Source organism: Eretmochelys imbricata, chromosome 2 (genome assembly GCF_965152235.1).
Source record: "Eretmochelys imbricata isolate rEreImb1 chromosome 2, rEreImb1.hap1, whole genome shotgun sequence".
Taxonomy (NCBI): domain Eukaryota; kingdom Metazoa; phylum Chordata; order Testudines; family Cheloniidae; genus Eretmochelys; species Eretmochelys imbricata.
Window position 1 is genome coordinate 172,019,868 of NC_135573.1, and position 25,694 is coordinate 172,045,561.

The window sequence follows — 25,694 nt, forward strand, 5'->3', positions numbered from 1 at the left end:
AGAGAGACTGGGCAGGGACTATCTTTTTGTTATGTGTTTGTACAGTGCATACCACAATAGGTGTCCCCACTGTATTACTGCAATTCTGCTAATGAAGAGTCTGTATAAACAGTTTAACTGGCCTCCTGAGGATACCCCAAGGATAGTGGGAATTCACAGATGATGCAGAGTCACCACCCCTCTTTCTGCTCCTGGTGTAGAGGACATTCCTTTGGAGAAAGAAGTGTGAATATAATGTTGTTTCCCTACAATAATCCTTAGCGCCATAGGCAACTGGGCACAATTTAGAACAGTCCCCTTCTGCCATCAGGATTGGGGGAATGCAAAGATTACATAGAACCACTTTGCTTTCCTCTCTCCCATGGCTGCGTTGAGTGTAGCTTAGATGGACCAAAGAATCTGTATCAATTACTTTTCATTGCTACAACATTAGTACAATACATCTAATGGAACAATTCGAGAACAATACTTTTGGTCACACCTTAAAGTGCTTGCTTAAAGTTTGAATCTGGTATCGTGCCGGACTCACATTGAGCAGAGTCCACCTGTTTTGCTAAAAACTGGTTAAGTCTGCTCTAAGTCTGCCACTCAGAAGGCCCAATTCAATATTTTTAAAATATTCTGCAACACTAAAATGACACAATGGAAATAGACAGAGACTGAATATCTTATCCAATGTACAGGATACACGCCGGGAAAGATCCATGGGATTTTTGCCACACAGACCAGATGAATCTATAAAGCCTTAAGCATTAGCTGAGTGGAGCACTGCTGGCTTGTAGGACAACAAGGAAATCCTTAGAGAAGAGGAGGGCCTTCTGTTGGCTACTTGTATATAGCAGACTTAGTTTTGTGACTCAGAGTCAAAGATGAAGACGTTATCTTGCAATACAAAGTTGAAGAATCATGCCCAACCAAGTTTCAGAATGTTTTTCAGCATAACTTATTAAGCTAATTTACAAGATTCTATAACAATCCCTGCAAAAGATCCCTCCAACAAAAAATATTCTGCATAATTATTTAGAAATAATGAGCATATCTTCACAGAGTAGCAAGTTTTTTGGGGGCATGTTTTCACAGACCAGAAGTGCAAGGAAGTATAGTGTTTTTCTCAGTCACAGGTTTCTGAGATGTGACATCCACAGTCCAAGCTTGCCCAAAGCAGTCTCTAATGGGTCATGAATCAGGAGAACAGGAAATAATCACTAATATGACCAAGGATACGCCTCCCTTTCTGAAGGAAGAGTCTCAAAACTATCTACATTTGCAACAAAAGAGCAATTAAACTGTGCAATGAAACATTTGGCATTCCCAGTGTTCCTTACTTTCCATTAGAGAGCCAAGACTACAGTAGTTAGGTATTTTGGCAATACACATACTGCTTATACAGCATGTCTCTTATTAGAGAAACCCTTACCAACATGTTCAACTATGGGTGCCTACAGTTAGGCTCCTAAATCCATATTTAGAAAGGTCATTGACTGGTGTGCTAGACCTCACATTGCTTGGCTAATAATGTGAAAACAGCCTGTGGGTGCGGCTCCACTAGATTAAGTTTCTTGATATTTGGGTGTGTACCTGTCACAGTGCAATGGTACACAGATTTTTTCAGAATCGCTCTCAGATCTAGTCTGTTACTGAGTTCAGTGCTGGAGCCACAAAGCAGTTGAGTGGATGTAGGCATGGAGTGTTGACTGGAGAAGGGGGAGTACAGGGAAAGTTTTGGATCACCTGCACTGTCACGGTGACCTAGCCTACAAATCCAAAGTAAAAATTATGGATAAAATTTCCCATTTGTTGTTTCCTAAATAAAATAATCGTTTGTTTAAAATGAGAAACCAACTCCAGAACATTTCCTTCAAATTGTTTTTAGGAACCCAACCAAGGAGTGCTGATCAGGGACACACCAAAGTAGGAGATGATGCCAAACAGAGCACAATTCTTGAGTTGTGGGTGTCAATAATATAACACACTCATGCGTATACTGCGTGCATGGTTGGGAGCCAGCATCATTATCATGCAACTCCAGGGAGCAGGAAGGAGACCCAGGTAGAAGGAGGGAGGCAGGAAGATAAAGAAGCCACATGGCATCAATGCTGTGTGTGGCAGGCCCTAAACAGTACAGAACGCATGCAGGTGTTAGACATGGTATTCTAGGTCTCAAGTAACAACAGGCTTTTTTAAAAAAATCAACACAAACAAATACTAAGGAGGGGACCACCTACCCTGAATCTATTACATCAGCTCTGTGGGGCTAGAACCGTCTTCCTCCACATACGGGGCCAGGGACAGACGGTTTCCACTTTAGTACCCTGCCTGCTCTTGAAGGTATCTGTCATGGAGATGCTTTTGGGCCTCCAGTGGCCTTTTGTGGGCTGCAATCTTCCTGCAACACCCTGGCTTGAGACGGCAGCTCATCCCTTGAACCTCCCCCCCCACCCCAGAAGAGCAGCTCTGTAGCCTGCTCCTTCACAGCTTCCAGGTGCATCTATGCCCAGTCCCACTCCTCCAGGACAGGACCTGGGTGAGGGGTTAGGGGCTGCAATCTGGGGACATGGGGGAACAGGTGCTGGAAAGCCAGCCTGAGGTTGGGGCAGGTGGCAGATGATATGGGGATGCTGATTTTTAGGATGAGGTCCTCTGGGTGCCTCCTATGAAGGTGGCACCACAGGGCACTGGTGCTGGAATCCCTTCCCATGGAGACATGGGAGCTCCTTTTGCAGCAGTGGCTGACAGCCACATTTGGTTGCCATGCAACCTCTGAGAAATGCTCCTAAATGTCTGAGCACCATTTTCACCAGTGAGGGATCCCTCATTCATCCATCTACTTTCCCCACCTCCATCTCATATCCTTGTCTATTGGTGTAACACATATTTATTTATTTTGTGTGTCAGTCCTTCTACCTCTCACCCTCCTTCCTCTCATCACACTGACTAAATGACACACTGAGAATTTAATTCAAAATGGCCACTATTGCACTTCATATTCTGATCCTAAAAGGTCAAAATGTTAGATGTTGATAAAGTTATTTCAATGTTTTAGAATCTAATCTATCTATTTAAATTCCATCCCATTAAAATTTTTTAAATTTTTGATTTTTCGTTCCAATTTTGAAATGAAAACCGGTTGGGAAATGTTGGGGGATGGAAATTCCATTTTCTGACCATTTCTAATAGCCAGTCAGATGGGTATGGTATTTGAAGGGATCTCTTCACCTACCACTGGCCTGGGATACAGCATTAGTTTTATAGGCAGGGCTCACATTCCCTCTAGTTTCTCTAAAGTTCTGATCCAGCTACAAATTATGAAAAAAACAAAAACCAGTCACCTTCCCATTTATTCCCTCTAAATGTTTATTCTTATTATTACTACTCTATTATTTGAAAGCGGCACTGCGTAGAGAGCCCAATTAAGGCTGAAACCCCATTTTGATGAACTGTGACTGGGTGTACCAGGCCCTTTTAGGACCCCTGCTGGAGGCCTTGTGGTCCTACTACACTCCACCCCAGAAAATGAGCAGTGAAGGTGGGTCCTCCAGGCCCACCTAGAGGGGCTGCAGGGAAGCAGCCAATCAAAGCAAAGCAGATCGAGTTAAAAGGAGCTGCATGGTCTACGCAGAACAGTTCCTGGTGGGGACTAGAGGAGCTATGAAGGTGCTCCTTGCTGAAGCTCAAGGGAGAGCCAGAAGACAGGTTCTGGTGACATTGGCATTTGGTGAGGAAGAACTTCAGCCCTGAGGTAAGGGTGAAGAGGAAGGGGCTACATGGGAAATGACCCAGGGAACAGCAGTAGCAATTATTAAAGGAAGCAGCACATGGTTTCTATTTGTAGGGTCCCTGGGTTTGGACCTGGAGTAGTCGGAGGGCCTAGGCAAGGTGGCCTAAGCTCTGAGAAGGGGATAAGACTTGTTTAGAGGCCTAAGTGAAGGGCAGGACTTGAAGAGGCTCCAGTGAGAAAGTCCTGGGGGCACTGCTCTATGCCAGGGAAGATACGGACTTTAAGCTAGCCCAGAAGGGGCTGAGAGCTGAGCCCGGAGACAGGGCTACAGATACTGACAAGAGCACTGCATAGGCCCTGTTGGTCCTTTTTTTCACCCCAGAAGTGGTTTGTTCATGAGTTTGACTGTGTGATTTAGCTGGAGGGCTGGGTCACTGAAGACTCCCCGATGAGGTTAACCGCTGACAGGGGGCGCCGGAAGGAGAGAGAGAGTTTGTGTGCAGGTTTGCACTTGACCGACAGGAGGTGCTCACAAGAGGTGAGTGTCCCCTGTCACATGGACATTGTACAAACACTTAGAAACGGTCTTTGCTACAAAGAGTTTACATTCAAAACGGACAGAGAAAGGAAGTATCCTTTTACAGATGAGGAAGTGAGGCACAGAGAGATTAAATTACTTGACTAAGATCACAAAGTAACTTTGTGGAAGAGCTTGGAATGGAATACAGACATCCTGAATCCTAGCCCAGTGTCTTGCACACAGGACCATCAATGTAAAGGGGGCAAGTGTTGTTAGTTCTATTAGAAAATAAACAAACTGCCCCTTAACAACACTGTCCCATGCACAGGCAGGACCGGCTCTCGGCACCAGCAAAGCAAGCACGAGGTCGGGGCGGCACAATTCCATGGCATTCCGGTCACCCTTTTTTTTTTTTTCTTGAGCAGTTGCGCTCTCGGAGCTTGGGGCAGCAAAAAACCTAGAGCCGGCCCTGTGCACAGGAGCCCCAAGGCAATCTGTGTTACCATTCCTGACAGATCATTCCATGCCTCCACGCCTCCAACCTCCCTGCACAGCTAAATACACAAATAAATAAAAAGGGAGGAGGGGAAAACAAAAGATCCCCGGCCTGGTGCTTGTGTAACTGACATTCTGTAAAGGCCATGAATGGCCTCTTCTGTATCAGCCATCCTATGCGGCTCCAGTTGTTCCCCTAGCAGCACCATGGCGGGGAGGGGTGCTAGGAGGCTCTGGGCAGCAGGGACAGACTTTAGCCTTCAATAATGCAGCATTAGCACTGCATGGTAGCAAAAGGGAGAATGGCCATCACTCAGTGCTATATCAGGGGTATGGCTGAGTCATAAAAGGGCCAGTACGGAGAATGATGTTCTCACGAGGAATACACAATGTTGTGTATTTATGAGCCCATCTACATGGGCTCCCTGACCGTGTTTTGAAATCATTTTCAGCAATTCACATTCAAAATGGTTCCCACCAACAGAGGCGACGTCTGGGGTGGAGGTGGGGGGTCATGCATCCCCCCCCCAGATTTGCTGCGTGGCTTGGAGTGAGCATGCTCAATACCATCTGCTGAAACCACTGCACTCACTCTGCCTCTCCGCTATTGGCAGGTATGGGTTGTCTTTGCCCACCAACAAGGCTGGACCGGCCAGATGGACAGGACATAGCTTTGCCCTGAAGGGTCTGGGAAATTTTCTTTTCCAAAATCCATTTAAATGACACTCTAGCCTTTGCCCAGCTGAGCGAGTCCAATCCTAGATGGGTTGTTGAAAATGAAAATGGTTCAAAGCCCGCTGAATTTCCCAGCCTAGCTCTCTTTCCCCCAAAGGATTTCAATGCAGCCCACACAAAGTTCATGATCCTCAGCGAGGTGCTTGTGGAATAGAAAGAGATCTCTTCACCCAGCCCTGACCTGCAATACAGCAGCAAGTTTGACAGGGTAGGGAATGAAGAAGGCTCCAGAATCCAAGGGAGAATGCACAGGGGTTGGGGGTTGGCCAGGAATTCAAGGTGAATTCAGGGCCATGGAAATAAATACAAAATTATTCACAGGATAGGATTTATGGCTTCACAAAACTTGGCAGCATAACTCAAACAGCAGACTGAGTACAATGCAAATGGACTGTTAGGAATTCATTCATTTCCCAAATAGCTGTTGGATTCAACTGTGTTCCAGTAGCCCCTATTATTTGCTATTCACGAACATTTGAGCAAATGCAGTTTTGTTCACACTCATGTTTGAGAACAGTCGAATTCATATAGATTTCTATTCATACTGATACTCGGGCAACATATGAAAAAGGGTATGTGTGCACGAAAAAAGTATTTGCATTCCTTATTTCCTATTCATCATTTGTAAAATCTTGTATAAAAATGTCACTCATCTAAATCAGGGAACAGAAAGAGTAACTTCTGAGTCAGGTGATCAGTCACACACCACAAATAATAAACAGTAATTAGTTTCTGTGAACAATTTGCAAGCATCCCATGAAATATGTTTGTACACAATATTCATCAAATACATTAACAGAAAACAGAAAGAAAATGAGAAGAAATTAGAAAAATTCTCCAACAGAAAAGCAGACTAAATGCATCTGATAGTGACACAAAGACCCATCCTTCCAGCCATATTTATGAATGACAATAAAGGCTAGGCCAAATTCACTCCTTTTCTTTCATTTTGAAGTCACTTACCATCATTTACTACATAAAACATACACTTCAATCTTTATAACTCTGATATTGCACCTCCTACAGACCAAACTGGAAGGTATGTATCCCCTCTCCAGTGCACAAGTTTAAAACTAGAAACTGCTACAGAGACCCATCCCTGGTTTACAAGTCAACATTGAGCTCTGATGAGGATGGTACTTGATAGCAGTAATGTCAAACTTTACACAGCTATAACCTGAGTTTACAAGGATGCATTTAGCCATAATGCTACTATTTATATCTCTATAAACTTAGTTTATGGTGATATAAATAGTAATGCTAATGGCATTAACAGCAGCACTCAGCAGCATCACAGCTGTCGAGTGCTGCTCCTATGCTATTTGTATTACTGTTTATATAATCATAAACTTAGCTGGGTAGTCAAAGATGCCTCATTTACCATACAAGAAAGATGAACGCCCACCTTTTAGATCCAAAGCGGAGCCCCTTATATTGGTGGTTTTATGGTCATTTCTTTCCCTTTCTCTGCACATCTTAAACTCTGCTAGGAAGCGGCTGTGAGCAAAATGTAACTTGCATGAGCTTAGATGGGGAGACAATCAAAGTTTTCCTATGTTCCAAAAGGGCTATAAGCTAATCAGGAGCAACAGCAAACTTACGGTCTCCTTGACAGCGCACAGGACCCACAGTTAACTTGGATTCTGATCCTGATCGGTCAATATCTCCAACCACCACTTGACTCACTGGTAGATGTTCTTTGTAAGACAAGAGCCCAGCATCTTTTCTCCTGAGACAGAGAAAAAAAGAAACAATACAACTAGTGAAATATTTACAAAGATTTTATTCCCTGACAATGAACGAATCACCACAAGAATAAATACCCCTGAAAAGCAATAATTAAATCAATATAAAAATGTTACCCTTTTGTTAATCCCATCTATTTGATTAAATACCTCCTATTAATATTATCATATGTATTTTTGTAAAACAGATATATTCATTTCATCCAAGAAAATCTCTCCAAAATAGTTTCATTGGATTTTTTGCTTGGAACCGACCACAGCCCGTACGTACCTGAGCAATGGTACTTTGTTGATTGTTTAGCTTGTTTGCTTTGAATGGAGAGGAGATTTTCAATACCTCCTAAAGACATATCCTTTTTGTCCCAGCTGTGACCAGTTGGCACTCTAATGATATAACACCTGCTCACAGGATGAATAACATTTCCATTGCTTTTAATAGTTTTAGCACTGCACTGATGACAAAAGATAAAGAATTAAGAGCTAAAGTCTTCTGACTACCCCAGTATATAATACAGATGGACAGAGACCTACATTTTAGTCACTTCACCAGGATACCTCAACACTTATGTGAAGTGAGAACGGATTCATGTTTTAGGTCAGGTGCCTAAAATGAAAGCATTAGAACAGCAATTGTGCTGTTCCTTTAAAACAGAAAGCAATAACTTAACTAGCCACATCCTCTCTTTCCATGAACCATTTTTTGTCAGAAGCAAACAGACAGGGAAGCCAAGAGCAGTCATGCAGCTCCTAGGATGTGAAGGATAATGCAGCCTTGAATTTAATACAGCTTTTTACAAATATTAGTGAGACCCTATTGTTAAAGACATGAAAAAATTAAGAGGAAGCAAAACAAAACAACTTAACAGTTGTCCAAGCTGCATAACCCAAAAAGTGAAGATATGTATCTTCCTCTTTTTTTACAGCACCTTTCTAAGTGCTCCAGTAAATCAGCAACTAATAGTAACCACAGACTTTCCCACCTTCTCCTTTACAAATCAATTTCTTTGCTCAACAAGAACACGATACTAAGGATGATTTTAAAGCCCTAGAAAATATACTGAATAATATATTGTAGGGAGCAATTGCATTTTGGGATAACACTACATGCTCTGAAAGCCTTTTCCACTGCTATTTTCAATGACTTTATGACCCTGTAACATTAGATTCCTATTATCCAGGAAGCAGAGCAGAGGGATTTGTGTGATCCAGTAAAGCTGAGAGTTTCTCAGTAACACTAATATACTGTCTCTGGTCACATCAGCTATTGAGTCCTTCTGAAGCAATGGAAGATAAAAACTCATTTAAAAAGAAAAGCAATTAAAGTAATTAAGAAAATAACTATCATGTTAGAAAGACAGCTTGTTGGAACTTGTGTCTGCTCTCTGTGATGAAGAGAGTAATTAGAGATTTATTTATTACATATTTGAGAAAGTTAAATGTTTTCTGAAGACACTGGATGACTATTTTCTTAAATCTTTATGTTCTTTCCATTTCAGAGTTCCCACCTTTATCTCAGCACCCTTTATTTCTCCGTTCTTCAGCAGTTCCAAGAGGCTGAGACCATTAACTGAGTATGGTTGGCCATAGCCTTTTCTAGATTCTGCCGGAGGAGACTGCCAGTAGACAAAGAATGGAGAGAAGGACCTCTCATATCCTTTGTGTCTAAGTGAGCTGCTTCTGCAGATTCTGCTAAATAATAAAAAGCACTTATACAGTGCTCTTCATCTATAGATTTCAAAGTCCTTTAGGAAGGTGGGAAAGTGTCATTATCTTCTGTTTACAGATAGGAAACAGAAGTGCAGGAAGGTTAAGTGATTTGCTCATGGTAACAGAATGGGTGAATAAGATTATAATTCCAGGTTCCCTGATCCCCAGCCTGATGCCACATCTATGGGACCCTAGCCTCTGTAACATAAATTAAAGGTAGGTTACCACTTTACTCTTACTAAAATTTTCCTCTGAAATTATTTTTCTCTGTTGAATGCCACTATTTCAAAAAGACCTTCAAATCAGAGGTAACTATTAAAAATATAAAAATTTTTTAGACGGTGATGAAAAGAAAACTACACCAATGGCACTCCATCCCTCACCTCCAACATTAGCGGATATTTTCAGCCCCAAATAATGGGGCGAATGATCTTTCAAGCCTCTATCAGCCATAAATGCCACCTCCTTTCCAGGGAATGAAAATGTCTAGTGATGGTTTCCCCGCCTCTCCTTTACTAATGTTATTGATCAGTGTTCATACTCATTATTAATGATTTATTTATGGAATTAACACAAAATACTGTGATACTCTTTAGTAACTTTAGAGCCATTGCCATTAAAATAAAAAAGTGTTACATAATTTCTTCCAGTAGTGCTCTTGCTTTGTTTTCTGATAACTGGCTGTTTGTCACTGTCATAAATATAAAGAGAAGGGTAGCCACCTTTCTGTATACAGTGCTATAAAATCCCTCCTGGCCAGAAACAAAACCCTTTCACCTGTAAAGGGTTAAGAAGCTAAGGTAACCCTGCTGGCACCTGACCCAAAATGGCCAATAAGGGGACAAGACTCTTTCAAATCTGGAGGGAGGGGGAAAAGGGTTTGGTCTCTCTGTGTGTTGCTTTTGCTGGGAACAGATCAGGAATGCAGCCTTACAACTCCTGTAAAGTTAGTAAGTAATCTATAAGTAATCTAGCTAGAAAATGCGTTAGATTTTATTTTGTTTAATGGCTGGTAAAATAAGCTGTGCTGGATGGAATGTATATTCCTGTTTTTGTGTCTTTTGTAACTTAAGGTTTTGCCTATAGGGATTCTCTGTTTTGAATCTGATTACCCTGTAAGGTATTTACTATCCTGATTTTACAGAGGTGATTCTTTTACCTCTTCTTTAACTAAAATTCTTCTTTTAAGAACCTGATTGATTTTTTATTGTTCTTAAGATCCAAGGGTTTGGGTCTGTGTTCACCTGTACAAATTGGTGAGGATTCTTATCAAGCCTTCTCCACGAAAGGGGCTGTAGGACTTGAGGGGATATTTTGGGGGAAGACGTCTCCAAGAGGGCTCTTTCCCTGTTCTTTGTTTAAAATGCTTGGTGGTGGCAGCGTATGGTTCAAAGACAAGGCAAAGTTTGTACCTTGAGGAAGTTTTTAACCTAAGCTGGTAAGAATATTCTTAGGGGGTCTTTCATGCAGGTCCCCACTTCTGTACCCTAGAATTCAGAGTGGGGAAGGAACCTTGAGAGTCACCATGGTAGGAAACTTCCTCTCCTGTGAGAGGAAGAATAGTTCAGTGGTTAGACTTTTAGCCTAGGATTAGGAAGAAATGAGTTCCAGTTGCTTCTTTTCCACAGCCTGCCTTTGTGACTTTGGCCAATTCCCTTAGTCATTTTATGCCTCAGTTCACCATCTGTAAAATGGGGATAATAGTACTTCCCTGCCTCACATGGTGTGTTGTAAGGATAAACTCATTAGAGATTGTGAGGTGCTCAGATGGGGCACACAACAATGGGGGCCATGAAAGTACCTAAGACCTGGACTACACTACAAAGTTACTTTGACTTAAGTCACCTTGCATTGGCTTATTTGTGCATGAGTGTACACTCACATTGGTCTACTGCTGATGAAGGCACCCCATTATGGTGACATGGTAACACCACCACCCTGAACAGCATTGAGCCATGGCTGATATACTGTGGTTGACACAGTAAGAGTGTAGACACTGCATGACCTATGTCAACCCTAACAGTCCTCCAGCCACTGTCCTACAATGCTCAACAGTGACTCCTCTGGTCACAATTATGAACTCCACTGGCCATGAGTCACAGAGACTGGAAGCTGTCCCCCACTATAAAGCCCCTGCATATTTTTGAAATACCTTTTCATGATTGCCCAGCTTGATGACCTCACCTAGCGGCTCTTCTTTGTGTGCAGCTGCCCAAACCATTATGCTGGCTACATATTCCAGATGTGCTCCTGCCTGTGTCCTGCTAACTTGGGGTTGGGCCAGGACACCATCTTCACATTTAAACATGTTAAGGTAGAATGCATGCACACAGTTTGCCGAGGGGACGCAGATGAAGGGGTACAACAGGTATCGGCAGCAGTGCCTCATGAAAGCGAAGGTACTTCAGCAGGAATACCACAAGGACAGGAAGACCAACATTTGATCTGATGCTAAGTCACAGACCTGCCACTTTTACAATGAGCAGCATGCCCTACTTGGTGGAGACTCCACCAGCATCCTGCAGACCACCGTCGATAGCCTAGGGGAACCTGAGACAGAGACCCCTGCCATGAACAGCTAGGAGGAGAAACATCCAGTGGGAGAGGTCCAGCTATGCTGTGAGCCAGGATCTTTTCATGACTCCACCACGACTGATCCTGATCCAGGGGAAGGAATCTCAGGTAACTGTGTGCATGCATTCTACCTTAACATGTTTAAATGTGAAGATGGTGTCCTGGCCCAACCCCAAGTTAGCAGGACACAGGTTATCTGTTTTCCACTGGTTTATTCGTATGAGAAGAGGTAGAGATACAACAAACAGAAGTAGAGTTATCTGTTTTTCATTCCCTGTAGGGCTAGGTGAGAGTGGTCAGAGGCTTGTGAAGCTGTTTGTTTATGTACACAGGGATGTCCCTTATATACTACTTTTGTTTATGTACACCGGGATTTCCCTTGTATCCTCCTGGGAGATCTCAATGAAACTTCCATGGAAGTAATCTGCAATCCTCCCCCAAAGATTTCTAGGATGACAGCCTTATTTCTTCCTCCACAGTAGGACACTTTCCCATGCCACTCTGATGACTTTGGCAGACACCATTGCAGGAAAGAGGCTAGCGGCATACAGGCCTGGGTGGCTTCAGGATGCCAGCAGCAGGTGTGTCCTCCATGCCTTTGTACTCTCATAAGTGAGATATCAGCTAAAATCACCAGTGCTGGAAAATAGTGCCAGTGCTCAGTGCTATTACACCAAGCACTACACAATCCTAACACCACCCAAAACTTCAGGGCCAGGTAGAGCACAGTCTACTCCATCACATTACTATGGCTGACTGTTAAAATGCTCTTTCAAGGCTTCCCTTAGCTCTGCATTGAGCTCTTCTAATGACCTCTGTGTCTGGCTGTTCAAAGTCAGCAGAGAGCTGCTCCAACTCCGTCCTCCACCCCAGTGGCAACTTTTCCCTTTGCCTCACATATTATGCAGGACACAGCAGGCAGCTATAACCATTGGGACCATCCTTGTTCCAGCCTCCCTGTACAACTTGTGTATGCCTCACAACACATCGCAAAAAATTCCCCCAAAAGGTGTTGTGCTAAAGGGCGGTGCATGGCACACTGGGATACCTACCCTTGGTGACCATACTGTGCATTGACACAAGCACTCCTTGTGATTGCTTGCAGTGCTGATACAATCATCCAACTATGCATATGAACAATATATGTCAACATAACTTGTGTTAACCAAAGCTGGTAGTGCAGACATGGCCTAAGACAGACAGATAGAGAACTGACTGGTATTTCAATATACTTAGTAACTGGAGTTTAGTATGTGCACTCAGCTTCTCTTTTATGTGGTGTGTGTGTGTGATTAGTAGTGACATACATTTTGCTTGATAAACTTAAAGTTTCTAAACCAAAGACTAACTGTAATAGTTGAATTTACACTATATCAGGAACACTCTGCTCCTAGATGGGATAATGTTCCCACAGCTCTTTAAAGATCTTGCACATTGAGATGGTGCAAAAGGTTTCCCTCACAAAGAAAATCCACCTAAGAATAAGGATTGAATACAGAGTGTGTCATATTCCTGTTAAAAGTCAAGTAAGACTAAATGAATCTCATCAAATCCTGTAATTATCATGAGATATTGATGAAATCTCAGTAAAATATTCATATTTCTAATTTCCATTCCTATATATACTGTTTGTAAAGAGCTGCAGGGTACTTCTAAATGAAAAAGGTCTATATTACTGTAAGATTTATTATGATTGTTTTGATTATGATCAGTTCTTTACTTGTAATATTGTATGTAAAAAGAACATGCATTATGTATACATGAACAAATGACATTCAAATTAATGTTAAGATTCTGGATTGCTATTAATTTGCTTATCTATTTATTTGAAATAAACACGCCTTATTTATTTGAAATAAACAGGATTCATTTCTTATCTTCATTTTTGTTAGATGCCAATAAAGGCATTGCATCCCACTTAGGCTCTGATTCAATAGTCATTCCTACACAACAAAGCACATGAGCACAATTTAACTTTAGGCATGTGCTTAATGTTGAGAGTGTGCTTAAGTGATTTACTAAATAGGAATAGACTTAAGCATAATTAGGGTTACTAGTGATCTAAAAAATACAAACACGCAAAGTGCAAAATTTCCTTGTTGTCCATCTGCTACTAGACCTAACTTTTTAATGGGCTAGTACCTCTCTAGTGATCTCTGTATTTCCATAATCTACTTTATAGGGGTGTACTGAGGCTTAATTAAACAGATGTTTGTAAATGAATGTCTGTAAATAAATAAATAAAATTAAAAAAAAAAAGCTTTAAGGAGGTACAGACGTGCAAAATATTATTTGTTTTCTTCCAAAAAATAGTGTGCAAGTACTCTATTTAAATTTGAGATGCTAATGGCAGAGCTAACATTACAGAGAATCTAACAAATTATAGAATTCTGGTAGCAGTCTTGATAATCTGGGAGCTATTTCATTGCTGATAGGTAAGCTGTAATGAGCAGGATTAAAAAGAGGGCTAAGCAAACAAGCTTGGATAAAAGAAGAATTGGTCCAAACCTGTATTCTAAATTTAAAGGAAACTTTTTGGAGGTTTTGATATAGTCAACTTTTTAGTTTAACACATATTATATACACAATATATAAAAATTTTCCAAACTCACTCATGTCCTAGGGCTTACCTTTATTCTGAATTCAAGTACCCCACTATACTTATTGGCCAAAACCTTACATTTCCTCGTGAGTTGGCTGTTCTAGAGTGAGGGTTTCTCACTAATTTCCTGTCTTTCCCTTTCTCCTCTCACACCTCAGAAAGAATCATACATGAGTAGGACCCAGCACTCATATGGGACATATACAAGTCCATTCACTGTATGATATTTTCATTAAAAATCAATTAAATCAAAGATTAAATTCTGCCATTGGCTACACTGTGTGTAAATATAAACTCTGTTATAAAGTTGAGTGAGTGAACAGGTTAAATGGTCTCAACATGAAAAGCATGATGCACACAGAAAATGATGTATCAGTTATGATCCAGGCAGACACTGTGAGGGGTCTCAATATCACCCATTATGGAGTCTAGTTGCACAGAAAATTGGAGTGAGTCTGTTACATTACAGTTCAGACGTTAAAGTTAACTCCTTCCAAACTAACCAGTATAAATTAACTATATCAAAGCAGGCATAGTTCACGTTTTACCTCTGGGATTGAGATTTAGCTATGCTTCTTCCCCTTCTCCCACTGTCGGTCTCTCTCTCTCTCCCTGGCCTTAAAGCTACAAAAGCTTTAAAATTACATTAGAAAATAAATTTTCCTCCTTGGACATCTCTCCAATCTCATTATAATCCCGTAACACTAATTCCCTTAATTAAATCCAGGTTAATTTAAATTATTATAAACATCCTTTGAAGGATTAGTCACTTTAATTGTGATTAGAAAATGAACACCTGATGAACTACACAGTATATTATTCATAAACTCAGGAATAAAATTCATACTACTGCTGAATTAAACTAATAACTTTTTGATTTTATTACAAAAATCACAGATAATATTAGTCTATTGGGAATCATGAGTCTATATAACACATTCCAGCACCCTGGGGGAATATGCAACTAAACTGGACTGTTTCATTTTCAGGGTAAACAGACTCTTTATCACTGGGCAGTCTAGAACTCCATTTAGAGTCAGGTCAATACATTAACTTTTGGGACAGTTTTGATATTAAGAAAATCACATACAGCCTACTCCACTGCTTCCCAATTCTCTGCCTGACAAGAGAAGAGTGATGGGACACATCTGTGGGAATTCAGAAGAGACTTCATGTCCACAAATTATTGTGATCTCAGTGCTGGTGAGAGAAATGGAGCCTACATGTCTGAGAAACTTGCTTCCCCAATATAAAAAATTTCCATAGCTGGCTCAGTAGTCTCTGTTAGCCTGGGCCTGTTCTTCAGGCCTCTTGCCTGGTAGGATCTCACCTGGAGGAAGAGTTAAAAAGGGATCTGTAGGAAGCTGAGTAACCCTGGCAACTGGAGGAATGCCATGCTCTGGCATGGCACTCCTTCCAACAACGATGCTCACCGTAGGTTAGGACAAAAATACGGCTTGCTCAGGATTCCCTGACTATCTCCTCAGTGTCTTCTTCCACATGGCAAAAGATGGAGGACTAGACTGCATTGCCTTTTTGTAGGGCTCTCTGTTCTTTGGAGTTCTCCCAAGGCAAAATCCAGAAGAACTTTGTGCCACTTTCCTCAGGGATTACGTGACCCTCATCCTCATTCTTTCGCAACCGCACATCTAGATTAGACAAAGGTGGAGCTGAGAAGGTCCACCACAGTGGGATTGATCCTCCTACCTGTTGATCCCCACCATTTGTCTACTTTCTGCTCTCGGTCTTTGCCTCAGTTCTGGTGCTTTGCATGTGGGACAGACCACGTGCTTGGTGTCTGTTTGGGGCACTGCTTGGGGAGAAGTGGTGCCTCTTGTGGGGTGGTCTCCCCTCCCATTTGGGTGAGGGTGAAAGGAAGACTCTTCAAGACACAGCCCTTCTCTGTGGGCAGAAATCAGGCAAATGAAGGTCCCATAGGGAAAGGAGGGCAGAAAGGGCTTGTTACAGACTGGACCGTGTTAGCTTCCCACTCATTGCTCCAATCCTGCTACGGCACCATAATTACACAATTGCTATAGCATGATCTCTTGTCCCACTGTTAGAAGGAGAGAGAGAGAGCAGGGTGCCAATCTGAAGGATTCTGTTGGGTGCCATCACCTACTTGGCCTCTCTCTGCTTTTAAAAATACCATACGCTCAACTGTAATATTTGCATTTGTTTCGTATATTTATATGGATCAGACAATAACTTTAGTAATAAAAAGTCATTTTTACATGTGCAATAAGCATGATTCGGTTATACAATTAGTATATGAGACAACAATGTTTTATTACTTGAGCTGTACTGCAGTAAGATATATGCAGATATGATAAATAAGTTCCTTGAAGTTATCGACTTTCTAATGATATGCAAACATTTGGATCATCTGCTACCAAAATATCAGCCCAAATGTGCTTTAGACAGGATTTTATATGAAAGGATGATGTGTGTTGGAAGAAATATTGAAAACTTGAGAACAGCGGCTGGAAGGTTTCACTCCTGGTAGTTGTTGTTAACTTCAACAGTTTCATTTCAAGTGATTGAAGGAGCTAAATAAAAATAATTGATGATGTCAAGAAAAAAAAACACGCAAGAACTTAAAAAAGGCTCCAAAGTCAGTGCAGAATTTAGCATAGAAAGTTTAATAACGAATGCTAACTTTCTCTACCTTGAGAATTTTGTAAAGGCTTAGCAGTTTTAGCATCCATCATTTCTCCCATCCTCTTCATTGGACTACTAGACACTCAACCTAAAGCACTACCGCTCCCATGTGCTTCATGAAGAAGAGAGACAGCCAAAATATCTCCTTCCTCCAGCCAGCCGTGCTCCACAGTACATCCTGTTGTTTCAGCAGGGTTTGTGAGTTCCTCGTTAGGGTAAAGAACTTCTCATGATTTTAGTGGACATTTGAGCCCCTGTAATAATGTTGTTGAGCTTATGGAATGATAGTAGTTGCTAATAAACAAAATATTGTCTCGTGTGGAAATAATTTTATGCTGTGGTGTTTCCAGTGCTACTGTTGTAGTAAATCACATCTTTCCTCTCCAACACCACCACTCGCACAACAGTATACTTAGAGAGTTGAGAACTGTCATGCTGAATGCCTCTGGCCACACTATACGGGCTTTGTTCTAGGAGACTAAGAGCTCCACAGGGTTATTACTGATCTGGTGTAGCCAGGTCGATTGCGGGTAACCACATGACTGCTGCCAGTCCATGACCGGGCAGTGACCCCCGCTCACTTCAAGTCTAATTTTCAGAAATCAGTGTGTGGGGACTTTGTCTCTGAGGCATGCACCAGGACCAAAACAGGCCGGCTGGCGGTGGCCAACCATGACTGCAGTCCTCTTGAGGATTCTCTTCACCTTGAAGTCTTTTAAACCATGATTTGAGGACTTCAATGGCTCAGACATAGGTGGGAGGTTTATTGCAGGACTAGGTGGGTGAGATTCTGTGGCCTGCATTGTGCAGGAGGTCAGACTAGATGATCATAATGGTCCCTTCTGACCTTAATATCTATGAATCTATACATCCCTACTACTGATAAAGTCAAACCATTTTATGCCCAGTAGTTGCCCGTTGGCAACGCATATGAAATGCCTTCCGCCTTTTGATGTCTTGAATAAGATCCATATAAGAGAATCAGAATTAGGCAGCTTTGATAAATCCATATCTTTATATCCTGTTTCACCTTTTTTTTTTTTTGGTTCCAGACCTTATGCAGGTCCTTCATTGCTGAGGGTGCTAAACCAATTATTTTTTGGACGTCTGTCTGATTGCATCCATTTGATGACAGTTTACTGCCTAGATAGATGAAGTCATCCTCTACTTCCATAATTTATCTGGAAGCATAGAGGTCTTGAATCACAACTTCTCACCGAGACTCTGAATTTTTGTTTTTGCTCAAGAAACCCTTTGTCCAAGATTCTCTCTAGTGGATCTTTGAGATTATTTACATCTTGACCAGAGGACAACATCACACACATAATCCAGATTGGTAAAAGAAGTTGAACTGGCAGTTATACTGATACTTGCTGAGATATGTTCAAGGAGCCAATGAATTACACAGCTGAACAGAGCAGGGGCCAAGACACATACATGCTTCCCCTTGGATCTAGTGTGAAACATGGCAGACCTATGGGATACCAATGCACCCATGCCCAAGTCATTATGTAGATCTTGAATTAACCCCAAGAGGATGTTGGGAACACTGATGCTTTGTAGGGCCTTCCACAAGGCAGCTCAGTCAACAGAATTGAAGGCTGTCTTTAGGTCTACATATTCTGCTGTCAAAGGCTAGTTAAATTCACAATGGATCTCAGATAAAAGATGGAGAGTAAGTATAGTGTTTATTGTAGATCATCTAGAAGTGAAGCCCAATTGCTCTGGGCAATGGCAGGTCACAAAGAGAGGCTGGAGCCAGGCGAACAGAACACATGTGAAAAACTTTTCCAGGAACAGAGAGCAGAGTTATTGGCCTATAGCTATCGCATGCAGCATGTGGGCCTTTCCTCTTACAGGGCAGGATAATGATCCCTTTCTTCCACTCCACTGGTACCTTCCAAGTAGTCCAGACCTGGAGAAAATGTTTGTGTAATGCTACACTTATGGTACTCCAGAGCAGTTCAGGCATTATGCCACTGGGTCTGGCAACACACCTACTTCACACTTTCTTTACGGCAGAGCAAACATACTTGTACCTACACAATTTTCAGGGTCAGGGATTGCATCTACCGCTGATGCATCCAGATCTGGACATGGAGTCACTTCAAGATGATTAAATGCAGACTCTTGGGTTAAGCATGTTTTACCATCAGCCTTGTTTGTCATCAGCATAAGCCCCACACAAAGACCAGTTTAGGATCCAAGTGATTGAACCGCTTTGAATGGAGGTCGTAGTTTATTAGATCTCACTCCTACTTCTGCCTCTTTTGCAAGTTCTCAGAATAAACGTCACAATCCACTTCTGCTCTCACTCAAAAAACACCTTGTAAACGTTTACGTTCAGCAGCATCGTGGCACTGTCTGGCTTCAGATTTCTTTTGCAAAATTTAAAATGTTTCATAGGATAGCCAGGAGCATTGTTGTAGCATTTTAGTTCTGGGATGGCATCTCTGGCTTCTCAGATGCCTCTGCTTATGGCTGTCCAGCCTAATTCTGTGTTATCCCGGAGAATGCCACATGTGTTGAATTTGTTTTCGACTGTGACAGTGTACTTTGTTAGCCAGCGCTGGATTTTCACAGATCCCTTGTACCTTATGTATCAGAACAAGCACATTCTCTTGTTGAAACCGGAGAGTAATTACCATTTTAGTAACAAGGAGACATAGGTTGGTATTTGCCAGAGCTTCTGCACCTCTGTAGACCTGATATGACCTTTCCCTTACTATGAGTCTCAACCAATATATGTTCCATCTCCTTCCTTGTCCAGCCATTGTTGGATATGCAGGATTGCTGATAGATATCTAAGTGCCTGAGCCAGCTGCCAGTGATGGTAAATGTGAGACATGCAAAAGGAGAGTAATCTCACAGAGCTGTCATTTATTGTTCCAGAGCAAAATGGACTGAGAATAGTTTTGAAGCCGTATCTTGCTGCGGGGGTTCATATCTTGGAATATCACATAATACATTGTTTGTAAGGCAGAACAGATTGTGCCATTGCTGTTAGGTGCTGAGAGAATTCATTTTTATTAGCATCTGTAGCTTCCTCAGCGGGAGTGTAGGCTACAATGATTGTCAGCTTCCCTTCGCTATGCCTGAACCTGACTTATCGTAGTTGATCAGATATAGGATGCCATGTTGTGAGTGGTAAATTAAAAGGTGGTCAGAGGATGACAGCCAACCCATTTACATGGTTCCTCCAAAGTAAAATAGACTTGGGTCCGCCACAAAATTTTGACCATTATTCAAGAGTCTTGCCTCAGTTATTCTGGCAACTGCAATGTTTATCTTTCCAACTCTTATACTAGTGAAATCTGGTACCTGACCTAGTTTAGGGTCAATACATTCTAGGTGGCAAATCCGGTGGATTTTCTCAAGTCAGCTGTGGATGGCATAGACATTATGGAGTTTGGCCTAAAGTGTGGAGCATGTTACATTGGATGCTCCTTGATTCGCTCTCCTCTTTGAGACAGGAAAGATGTAGTGTGGTGATTTTGTCTGGGGACACCAACCCCCTTCCCAGAAACCCTTCTGTGTAGCAGATAGTTCTAAGGTCATAGCTCATCTTCCTTCAGCACTATTTGAGGAATATTTTTCCCTTCTCACCTGGGTCCATTGTAGGCCTTGCCTCATAACTCTAAGCATGGACCCTTACTGGATACTATGGGCCAGAGTCAGCCAGAACCGAGGCTCATGCTGGCAGGGAGGACCACACTTTGAAGTAGCACAAGTACTGCCATCCTACCCATTTCACAAATGGGAAACTGAGGCACAGAGCGATTAAGTGACCTGTCTGAGATTACACAGAAAGTATGTGGCAGGGTTAGAAATAAACATCCACAAAGGCAGGTTCCCCACTCGAAGAGCTCACAATCTAAACAGACTAACAAACAAAGGCTAGGTGGAAGGGATATACAGTTATAAGTGAAGTCCCAAAAGCAGAGATTGGCCAATTATTTGGTCTCTTCCTGTCATGGTCCAAACCAAACTCTGGATTCAACTTTAAAAAAGTCTGGATGTGAACTTTGCTACTTGAGCCCATTTCTCTTCAATACCCTTCTATTCTGCTTCACCTAAACCTCTCTTTAACTACAACAGCAACAATATCCTATTTCTGGAATCTACAAGATGCCCTATATTCAAACATCCTCCCTTAAATTATGTCATTCCAGACATTTTTTTTAATTATCTGTAATTAGTAGTAAAGTTTTTTTTAATGTAAAATGATTAATAAATGCAGCTTCAAATCTGTGTTACAGAAATCAGTATTGATTGAATTTGTCTAGCCACTTGGAAACATCTCTGCACAACATATTATAGTCAGATAATGCAGAGAAAATAATCTTAACACATTCTACTAGCCTTTGTTTTTTTCAAGAACTATGCATGGTAGACTCAACCCCTAAATTATTCTGTAATTGGCAGGAAGCAAAAAGCTATTTCAACTCCCAGGCTATGCCAAGGCCAAATGGAAGAAGATATTTATAATGGCAATGACTGGGGGGAAAAAAGCGTAGTTTGAAGGATTATCTACAAATTGAGCTATAAACATAATGTTGCTGCATCTACTGAGGGAGGAAAGAGGCTTCTGTTATCAAGAAAGTGTTTTAGTTAGAAAAAGAATCAAATATCCATCTTTACAACATTTTAAATGTTCCCTCATTCATGACAAATAATTATTTGGAATGGAATGCTCCAAGACTTGTAAGCACATTTAAAGCAATGGCATAGCAGAAAGGTAATTAACAGATGTGTTTTTTCATTATGTAAAACAGTCTGCTGTAACGCACAGGCAAAACACAGATACTTGTCACATTCCCCCTGCTTGTAAACATGGACATATGGCTCTTAGAATTATTTTCATTTCAATTAGGCTCTTTTTTTTACTGTCTCTTCCAGCAGGCAGACGACCTTGTTAGAAAAAATGAAATGCTGCCTCGTTCATGTATTAAAGTTTTATGGTCTTTTTATGTTTTCATGACACTTCCCCCCTGTATTTTATGTACGATATCACTAACATCTTGGTAAATCAGAAACCACAGTACACTGATCAGCAGATTCACTGAGGTTTAAAAAAGGTGCATTAACTTAACATGTGAGTGTGTCTCAAACATTCAAACGCAGGTGGATTCTGCTTTGCTTATGGTACAAGATTCTCTCATAAAGGATCCAAACAACAAGACATTAAAAGACTCACAAAATGTCAAGACAGGTTAAATGCTGAAAACAAGAACTTTATCTAAATGTGACTTTCTGTATATGCTTGTTTGTAAGCCAGTCCCCAATTTAACTATGTTGGGCCAAACATGGCAGCAGACCTTATTCAGGAAAATCTCCTATTGCCTTGTGTCAGTCTCATTAGCTTGGGAGTTTTGTCTAAGCATTTACCTTACTGAAACTAATAAAAATGAGTAACCATTTTATAAACTACCTCATCTAGCTCTAAATCAACACTCACCTAACAAATTTGGCGGGTTCCCAACGACCTTCTTTTTAGAGCTGGACAATTTTGGTTATGTGTGTGGAAATAGTAAATTAGCAGAAAAATACATTTTGGGGACACTGAAACTATTCACGAATTCAGGTCAAATTTCGTGAACAGCTTCAGCTAAAATAACCTGGGGAGAACATCAACATTTGGTTTCAAAACAATATTTTGGAATCAACATTTAGTTTCAAACGTCATTTTGAACTGACATTTGTGTTTTGAAATGTTTCAAATTGTTGTTTGAAATCTTTTGTTTAACCCAAACAAATTTTCAGAATGAACAAATCCCCACCCTCCACATTTTTTTCAGGTCTGCCACCGAAGCAAAATAGCATTTGCTCAGCTCTGCTTCTTGTCAGCCTCCGAATCTCACTTTTACATACATTTGGCTTGCTGACTTTTGCAGTGCACAGTGTCGCTCTAGGCCCACACAGCCTTCTCTTTGGGCTTGTCTACACAGCATCAGCGAAGCGTATTCGGAAAGGTGTGAGTTGTCCTGTTTCAAACAAGACTACATTAAAGTGAACTATGTAACTTTTAGTTTGCGCTAATAGGGTCTATGTAGGGCAGTACATTAAAGTACTTTACAAATCACACCCCTCTAATGTGCTTTGCCATGCAGTGTAGACAAGCTCCTTAGCTCCCACCAAGATTCTTTCAGCAGCTTTTCCCCCATCAGACACCTCTGTTTTCACTCCTCTTTTCTTGGAGGGTTAACTGTGTTTGTCATTGTAATTCTATGATCTCCGGTCAATTATCTGGAATTTTGTCAGATGGTTCTATGCTTATACTTTGTATAGGGTACAAAACAATATCACTGCTGGGCAACATTTATGCATGAGTCAGGCAAATGTTTTATGTCAAGAGTCAGACAACATTTTAATAGAGATACTTGTGTACCACCTATCCTTCCCATTTGTGATCATACAGAGCCCCCACTCCCATTCATGATCTTATAAGATCCCTGTGGCAACAACAGCAATTGCTTACATGTAGAGTAATATTAGGAAGGTATTTAGTGTACTTTTAGATGACTTTATTGTAGTTTAACAGCTGGGAATAAGCAGGAGAAGTTAACTTTTTATGACCAGCTAGTTCTCTTTGGACAACCAGCAAGTACTCTGGAGACCAGCAGTTGTTCACAAACCACACTTTAAAAGTCTCTCTTTTACGTGAAACAAAGCAGACAATTATATGCATGCACTCTCCAGGAAGGAGAACACAAAACATTCATACAAATAGTCTTCATTCCACAGAGGGTTGGATCACAGCTGGAGTTGATACAGTCCACCATTGAAATCCTGATTCAGCTCCCACTGAAGTGAGCCTTCTAATGGTTTGCAAGGGGAAGTGGATTAGGCCACCAATGAAGCTTCAAATAAGTAATTCCTCACTACAACATTTTTGTGCTTTGCCATAACAACTGTATAAAGGATTAACACTGCCTTGTATGTGTGAGAGTTCTGCCGGCTGAGTTAATTGGGCTGCTATTTGCCTCCAAAAACAAAGGTTGTGAGGCAAAAGTTGCCAAGTGGGTGGTTAGGCTGACAATCTGTACATATATGGTGTGAAGAAATGAATCATTCAGATTACATTGTACACTTTGGTACACACATATAACTCAACTTTTTTTCTCTCCCAAATGATAAAGGCTGACAATATCTATTAGAGCTGTGTGCCATGTGCACACTGCTAAAAACGGTCCCCCATTAAAGTATGAAAATTCCTATGAAGCACGTTGCTAGAACCAGAGCTCTTCAAAACATGAAGTAAGTAGAAATAGATACACTATGGAAGCTATCGTTCAGAGAACATTAAGGAAGGGGGGCATGGAAAACAAGGGCCACAAACTAAGCATTTTCTAAGATCTTCAAGAAAAATCATTCTATTTTACATACCATAATCTGTTCTAAGATGCAAATTTGGACATTGACAATAGATTTATAAAAGCCAGAAGTTTGCACACACCTTGACAGCTATCTTGGTCATACTTGATACTAAGGTTCCATTCATTAATGGTCGTAAAAGGCTTAATACATGAGAAACAGAGATTATAAGCATGTTACAAACATGAACAGTGTGTCTCATAGATGTTCTAAGTAGACCTGCCCAAAACACAGGATTTCTGGTTTGCAGGAAATTTCATGTTTTTGAAATTTGGTTACATTCTGAATGTCTGCAAACTAGAGATTTCCTGCAACCCAGGAATCTTGAAAAAAATTAATTTTGGAAACACCAACACATGGTATTTCCTAAACAATATCTGCTCCTGGGGATCCTGACAGCAGGTGAGTTTTACTGCTGTGATTAACTGACAAGAATGTCAATTTCACTCAGCCTCTGTCAGGAGCCAGCTGGTGTGGGAGTCTGGAAGCCCTGAGTTCCTTGGCTTGGAAGCCCTAACAGTCCAGGCTCAAGCTGGGGTTCTCAGGCTTTCCAGGCTCTCTACTCCAAAGCTGGAGTTTGATCCTCAATTAGTACTGGGGTTCCCAGGCACCCAGCTCCAAAGCAAGGAGCCTGGAAAGCCTGGAATGGTAGGGCTGGTTGCCCTGGAGCCAGACCCTGGAAGGCCAGAGTCTTTGGCAGCTGAGTGAGCTGGAAACCTGGCAGGCACAGTTCCACCAGAACCATACCTTTGATTTGCCAAAAATTTGTTGAACCTGAGATTGTTTCCACATTAGTGTTTCTGCATTTCGAGTGCAATGAATTGGCATTTTCAGATGAAACAGTGTTTCATTGGAAAATTTCTGACCAGCTCTAATTCTAAGCCCATCAGTAGATAGTGCTATGGATGGTTATAAGTCCGGGTTCTCTGCAACTTATTGATTTATTGGATGATATAGCAATTGATTAACTATTTATTTAAACATTTATTAATCACTTACTACTCTTTATACATTACTTTTAATTGAACATTAATATAAAGTGCAATTGTTGCATCTTTCCTGAGTTACAGGGCAACAAGCATCCTACGTGGACCATTAGAAGCAGGCATTCTTTTAAAAAGCTGTTTGAAACCACTCAAAGAAGAAACATATGTCCAGGGCAACTTCCAAAATGCCTTTTGGCTTTAACATTTCCACAGACAGCCTCTCCTTTGCAGCATTCAATTTATGCTGTGATAATATCCTTACAATTGTCCCCACACCACCATTTCTCTCTCTTCTCCATTCTCTTGGGTGTGGAAAAAAATCAGTTTTAGCAGAGCGGAAGGATAGATAACAAAAATTTAGCAGCTCACTGAAATCTGTATTTTCTTGAGTTTAAATCTTCTCTATGCACTTGCACTTTAAATAAGTGTCAATATGTGACCTGATAGATCTATTGTGCATTATTTAAAATTTTATTCTTGGATTAAAAACTCTTGAGATATTGTAAATTATCTTGTCTCCCAGGAAATCCTGAGTGACAGAAGACAAGGCTTCAAATTGTCATTCATTGAATCATCT

General features: G+C 41.2%; 1 protein-coding gene across 1 annotated transcript in view; it reads right to left on the reverse strand.

The window, feature by feature from the left end:
- Positions 1–25,694, reverse strand: part of CNTNAP2 (contactin associated protein 2) — a 1,133,690-nt gene that overhangs the window by 257,275 nt on the left and 850,721 nt on the right. Inside the window, exon 15 of the mRNA XM_077808720.1 lies at positions 7,070–7,197. Coding sequence (XP_077664846.1) covers positions 7,070–7,197 — 128 coding nt within the window. The remainder of the gene's footprint in view (positions 1–7,069; positions 7,198–25,694) is intronic.